The following is a 6,951-nucleotide window of genomic DNA, read 5'->3' as shown; positions in this document are numbered from 1 at the left end:
CCGAAGGAAACTTCTGGGCATTTACGAGTAGGAAATTACATTCCATGGCCATCCCCCTCGATTGTCTCTTTCAGGTAGTACCGCAACAGGAATGACGGTGAACACACCTCTGTGTTTTAGAGGAAAGAAGATCCTGGCTCCAATGGTGCGAGTGGGAACATTACCAATGCGTCTTCTTGCTCTGGACTATGGTGCTGATATCGTGTACTGTGAGGTATGAAGGATGAGCAGATAAAGCAGTCTTATCTGATAAGATTATTAAGAAAAGTACAAATAGACTTTGTTTATTGTAGGACTTTTTCCTTTTACATATATTTTTCATTAGAAAAATGGGGAAAGAAGAATCTCTATGGCTTAAGGCATTGCCCTTTGAACAGTCCTTGAGTTATGGAAAACCCATATTTTAAGACTGTTCAATAGTTTCAATTTATTTAGACAAAACACTCAATTTCCTCACATTCTACTTGGTTTTGCTTTGTGTTGGGTGTCCCCCCCCCCCTTTTTTTGAGTAGAGTCATAGTATTGAAGGAAGTCTTAGACTTCCTTACCCCCTCACCCGGTTACTTCTGCTGTGCTAACCCAGAGCATCCATATATACCCCTTACAGCACTGCTGTCCGTGTTGCTTAACCACTTTTCTTAAAGCTGCCTGAAGTTGAGACTCTGGTTTGCTGCAGATATTATTGCTAGCACTGCTCTGTAACTTAAGGTACTTACGCTTCGCTGTCCTTATTGTTGCAGTGCATCAGTATTCACATTTTCCCCTTCAGTGCTATTATTAGCTCTTCTCAAATGTAGGCACCAGTACAAGTTACATGACTCAGCCAAGATTAAAAAACAAACAAACAAACAGTAAGCAGTTAAATATAATGTAAACATGGCTTAAATACTGGCTTTTCTGGAGAACGTTTGATCTGTACCAATAGAACAGGCTGAAACAAACTGTCAGAATCAGTTATTTACGATATTCTCCAGGAATCTTCACATAAGTTCTTTCATGAGTTAGCTCACTGCCCTTTTGGGGGGAGAAGAAAGGAAAGATTTGTTCTCAGATAAACAACAGACTGTTTTTATCTTGGCCACAGCTCACCTTTTGTCTCTAGCTTCTAGAATTACAAATGATATTTAATTAGTTGGATCAGCTCCATGTGAAAGAATAGTTATTGCTGGGTGATTCAGAAGAAATCTCAAAATTCAGTAGAATAGTTACTTGTGTGTGTCATAAAATTGGGAGTGATAAGGTGTTTTTCTTCTTTCACAAACAATAGTTAACAGTTTCCCAGTTTATGAATTATGGCCTCTCTGCTCTACATGGGATTAAGTGAGAATATATATTTTTTCATTCTCTGGGAGGCTAACTGTAGATCATGTATAGAGAAATCACACGCATAGAGTTAGGGAATCTAGAAGTCTTAAACACTAAAAGTGAGTCAGGCTTCAGACAGCCTTTGTACTTTTCCAGTATCTCTTACACTTCTTAGTAGCAGCAAAGAACCTTGTTACTGAGCAGCTACTGGATTTCATTAACCACAGATTTGACAGGGCCATTGTATAGGAAATTAGTGGAAGATAGTAATATAGTTTTTAAAACAAAACAAAACAACACAACCAAAAAACCACAACAAACCACACACATAAAGGTATTGCTTTGCTGACTGCTGAAGTCACAGGGCATGAGAAGTTATTTAATCCAGCACTATAAACTGTATAGCTAAAGCAGTTTCTCCTTCACACACGCTTTTTGCCACAATTCCAAAGAAACTACTTCAAAAGAAGAGACCCTCAAACTTCCTTAACAAGTTGCAGTATGTAACAAAACTTGTAGGGCGTGTTATTCCTGTAGCCAAGAATCTGTTGTAGTTTTCCTCATCTCAAAAATAAGGTCTCCTACATTGTCTTTTTTTTTTTCCCTCCACATTGCTGTTGAAAGACAGGAGAGTTAAGATGCCTTTGATATAGATTAGTGTTTGCAGGTAGATATCTGTCTTAATACATTTTATCAAAGAAACTACGCTTTGTAGGTTTTCTTAAGAACAGACAAGATAGTATAAAATAAAACAGCTGTTTTAGGTAATTATACTGCAGTTGTTTGGCAACAGAACAGCATGGATAACTGCATTTTGTAACTTCATTTTCTGATTTATCCTTTTGTTTTCCAGTCCTTGCCCCCCAACATTTTGGAACTCAAAACTGTTTCAGAACTTAAAGTGAACAGTACCTGATGAAGAGTATTAGTTAAAATCTTAAAAGTACTACTTGTAAGACCTATGGTATAATGCAAGCAGATTGAGATTGGCCTAATTTATTGCTTGGTTATCTCTTACCTGTAAATCAGTAGGTCTTAAACCCTGTCTTATTTGCTGAAACAAAGAGTCTATAGTAGACTAAACTTCTTCAGGTAACTAACACTATAGCATGATGGTAGGTTTTATTTCTTAATTTATGTAACAGTTGGTTTAACAACTGCATATTTATTTCAGCAGCTAACAAGTTATATTGGCTCAAGCTGTAGCCCTTTGTCAATTAAAGGCAGTCAGTTTGTCTTAAAGCTCTTCTATAATCAAGTTGATGAGATACATATGAGAAAAGGACTGAAATGGTGTCCTTAATAAATTGCATTGCATAAATCTGCAGTTAAGCTAATATATATAGACTGAAGTTCTGGTTTTCTTTTAGAAGCAAGCTACAATTTCTAGAAGAATGGTGACTGTTTATTAGGTTCTTTGGTACAGGTCAACATGAAGTTTCATTTTGTCTTTTAACTAATGTAGAGAACTGTTAAAACTCAGGATTAAGGTAAAGAAATCTTAAAGCCTAGTACTGTGGTTTTGTTCACCTATGTGCTTGGCCAGTACAAACCTACGCTGATTTTTGAGGTGGTCTGTTGCTGTAGCATTAAGTTATCTTCTACTCTAGGTGGTTCGTTCTGCTTTGTTTCTAGCTTGCTAGATAGGTATTTGAATAAAATGGTTCTTCTAGAACTATGTAAATGTATTGTGTTCATATATTCTGTTCATATTTTGAAACTTCTGTTGAGAGTGTTGTATAGTTAAACTTGTTTTCATTTGCATTCTTTTCTATGTTTGGTATCTCTAGATAGTTGTTCTTACTTAATAAAATGGGCAACTGTTTAGAGCTGTGTGGCTTAAACACTTCAACTCATGGCGATTTTTATTCTTTCTTCTCAGGAGCTGATTGATATAAAGATGCTGCAGTGTAAAAGGGTTATAAATGGCAAGTATAGCATTTCTTTTGTTAATATCTGTAAGCATTCTTTTTTCTAGTTAAGAAAAAAGATAATTATTTCTCTGAAGTAATTTTATAGTGCTTACAATGATGTATCAGTACATATGATCTCTTTAAACAGTGTCTAGGGACTTAAAATAAGCTTTTGAAGCTGTACCTTACACTTGTCTGCTGCTCTACAGTTTCAAACTTTCAGTTTCCCTTCTTAAGGAATTTCAGCAGTTCAGTCGGTATCCCTCAGGAAAGCCACGCATTTTTTTGGAGGATAGGGGTAATGTATTAGTAACTGACAGTTTGTTATTCTTTTTAGGGCCCTAACACGAAGTCTTTCTCCACCATTTATTTAGTTTATTACAAGGATTTGATGAGTTTTCTGTTAAACTCTTTGACAGAGGTCAGGTCACTGGGTGTGCAGGTATAGGCCTTCTAAAGCGAAAGACTTTCTAATTCTAGCTCTGGGAATTATGTCTTTCTCTTTTTATTAAGGAAAATGGGATCAGTGTTGGAAATCCATTACTAATGTTTCAGCATTATGCTTCCTGACAGCAGGTGAAAGAAACTAATAGCTGGAATAGACAGGACATTAAAAGTTCCAGTGCATTGTTTAAAGTGTTAAAGCTTTTAGTTTTATGTGGGTTAAAAAGACAAATAATACAACTGTGACTAACAGATAACCCTCCTCAATTCTGTATCTACATACTGGCTTCAGTCTCGTTCTCTACTGCCTTTGTATGCTACTATATTAAAGAACGAACAGTACAAAACTCTTGTTTTGTTTTGGGTTTTTTTGTTGTGTGGTTTTTTTTTTCCCCCAGAAGTTTTACATGTGTATGCGCTAATATAAAATCTAATTTCCTGAGAAAAACTACTAATGTTAGTTACAAAGCCTTTTAATTTTCCAAGAAAAGTTTCAAAGTGTCCAAGAAACAAATTCAGAGACGGTTTCCAATAGTAAGTCTTTATAAATGTTAGCTGTTTGTGACTTTATAATATACACACCTTTTAGTCTACTGCAACAAGGAAGCAAGACATGCAACATCTCACTGTTTATCATTCTTTTATTAACTTGAGGTTCATGGGCTAGATTTGGCCTAACGTGATTTTCACAGACAAGTTCTTAAAAATATATTTTTGAGACCTCCCCAGCTGAGTGGCATGAGAAACAGTTGTTTGTAGTGTCCGTGTTGGGGACCAGAAGTCTGCTACAAATCTACTTTCTCTTCCTGCCCCTTCCCAGAAATGGTACCATTATGTTCATTCTGGCTGATTAGTCATTAGACTTGTTCTGGTGCTGATGCTTGCCCAAGAAACAGGCTGGGGGATGATTAGGGAATGCTATGGGAGGGAAACAGCAATGTGCAGGAAATGTACTGCAAGGACTTCTAGGAGGTAGGGTACCATTAGTTCTGTGGTTCACGCATGGCTTATTTGATAGTATTTCATTTATATACAAGTTATATAGTGATATCACTTTTTTATGATTACATTTGTATATCACTTTTATCTGTTTCTCATTTCATGTAGAAGTACTCGAAACAGTGGACTTCGTTGCACCTAATGAAAGAGTTGTTTTCAGAACTTGTGAAAGAGAGAGGCACCGTGTTGTGTTTCAAATGGTAAGAAACTAAACACAGGTACTGTTCTAATAACAACATAGTAAAACAAGGTAGTGCTAGTAACATTAATCTAAGTCTAAAGCAGCTCTCTGTATTGCATACTATCAATTTTTTGATGCCTCAGTGGATGTAAATGAAATTTTACATCACCAAACTTGTTGCAGAATTTCTAATCTGTTGGTACACATGCAGCCAAGATGCTACATTATAAGCTCTCAGTACAGCTGTTTTCAGAAGAGGTGATTAAGATAAATTCTGTGCTCTATGACAGCAGCTTGGTTTTGTAATAGCTATTTTTGATATATTTCCAAATGTATAGATAGCAAAAATAAATTATGCTGATGTTTGATCACGTGTTTAAACCTTGCACTGTCCAGTAAACAGTCTCACTGTTTATTGGGAGGATTAGTCTGTGTATTAACATTGCACAAATGGATTAAAGGCTGCCAGAGAGCCAAAGGTAGCAATTTGTTCTTTGAGACCACTCTGTGTAGGACAAGAGAAGATGGGGGTTGGAGGGAGGGAGAAGTGTGGACTGCATTAGATATTGGAAAAGACCTTTTTCAGTGGTAATGATAGCCCTGGAATAGGTTGTTTGTGTAGGCTGTAGAATTGTTATTAGTGGAGCTTCTAAAGAACATGATAAATAAATATCCATCTGGTGATGGGCTAAGAACATTTGATACTGCTGTAGGTTAAGAGGGTGGACAGACCTCTCCAGGTCCTTTTTTGCATCACCTTTTGTCATTTAGTGGCTGACTTAGTACATGCTTTAGCTAAATGTTTCAGCTATCCATTGTGCCGTGAATGGGTCTTTGTCACTTTGTACTAAATGTGTACCGCAAATACACACATGTGCAAGTGAGCACTTATTTTTACTAATTTGATTATATTTTATAATTAGAAATCCTCTTGTTTTACCAACAGGGTTCAGCAGATGCTGAAAGAGCCCTGGCAGTAGCTAAGCTTGTGTAAGTAATCTTCTCTCACCCCCTTCCCACCGTGGGTTTGTTTGGGTTTTTTTGTATGGAGGAATTATGATGGAAGACAGTTTTTTATGATTGAGAAGATCAAGGTTGGTCTTGATAAGACCAAGAAAAGTTCTGTAGGAGCTGCACAGTAAAGTGTATTATCTCAAAAGGCTGGTGGTATAATGGTGTAACTGCAACTTCTATTTAAAATAATTCTTGCTCCAAACAGCAGCTGCATAAGTTCTATACTGGGATTGATGGCTTTTTGCTAGTGCAGTAAGCGTGTCCTTGATCTCTCCAATGTGAAATTTTCCTGGGTATTGCACAGCTGCAAGTAAGATCAATATGCCTGAAAATGTTTCCTATTGTTTGTGGTTTGAAGCCCCCAATAAAATATTGTGCAGAAATGAAAAGTGTGTCTCGGACCTTTTTAAAAGGTGTTTTTAAGCCTCCACTTTAAATAGATGGAAGTTTCAATAGGGCTTGCTTTAGTGACAGTGGTGAATTTAGAGGTGTATATACTTAAGTATATTTAATCCTATATAAACATGTTTAAGGTGAGTATTTGCAGCTTTTGCACAACAGTGGTCATTGAAACCTGTGGACAGACTTAATCTGCAGACCACTGTTAAAATAAATATGTAACTTATATAAGCGAGAAGCTAGAAATTTAGAAGTTCAAATAAAAACTTAACCTTAAATTCTCATTTAAGCCTTAATGATGATGGAAAAATTTTCCTGGAGAGATGTCTCTTTCTTGATTCTTGTTTTAGTATGCTGAAAAATATTTTAATTGTTCCTTTCTTCTCTTTCAGAGAGAATGATGTAGCTGCTATTGATATCAACATGGGATGCCCAAAAGAATATTCTACTAAGGCAAGTGGATTTTGATTACTCTTAAATAAGCTTTTTTTTTTTTTTTTTTTTTTTTTTTTTTTTCCCTCTTTCCTTAGAGGTGTGGAGTGCGGAATACCTGTTCTGGTTTTCTGGGCTGAACAAATTCAAGCAATAAAATTTTCATGCAGATAAACTTGAGTTATTTTTTTGTGGTAAACAAAAGAGTCTTGAAGGTGTCATGGCCCTAATACAGTAAAATAACATACTCTATTATAAATCTCA

The 6,951-nt window shown here is 36.1% G+C and overlaps 1 protein-coding gene across 7 annotated transcripts in view; it reads left to right on the top strand.

The window, feature by feature from the left end:
* The window catches only part of DUS2 (dihydrouridine synthase 2), a 28,541-nt gene that overhangs the window by 521 nt on the left and 21,069 nt on the right, over positions 1–6,951 (top strand). For 5 of the 7 annotated variants that reach the window (XM_087738643.1, XM_087738642.1, XM_087738639.1 and 2 more), the window contains exons 2-6: positions 75–214; positions 3,188–3,233; positions 4,770–4,861; positions 5,789–5,832; positions 6,648–6,708. In XM_087738643.1, the coding sequence (XP_087594769.1) occupies positions 92–214; positions 3,188–3,233; positions 4,770–4,861; positions 5,789–5,832; positions 6,648–6,708 (366 nt within the window). In that variant the 5' untranslated portion in view covers positions 75–91. Of the gene's footprint in view, positions 1–74; positions 215–2,590; positions 2,796–3,187; positions 3,234–4,769; positions 4,862–5,788; positions 5,833–6,647; positions 6,709–6,951 lie in introns of those variants that run through there. The other 2 variants (XM_087738644.1, XM_087738645.1) reach the window with 2 other exon arrangements.

Source organism: Nipponia nippon, unplaced genomic scaffold (genome assembly GCF_047370975.1).
Source record: "Nipponia nippon isolate SJK-2023a ecotype South Korea unplaced genomic scaffold, ASM4737097v1 scaffold_7, whole genome shotgun sequence".
Taxonomy (NCBI): domain Eukaryota; kingdom Metazoa; phylum Chordata; class Aves; order Pelecaniformes; family Threskiornithidae; genus Nipponia; species Nipponia nippon.
Note: the sequence above shows the minus strand (reverse complement) of the source record. Positions and strands in the feature narration are given on the sequence as shown.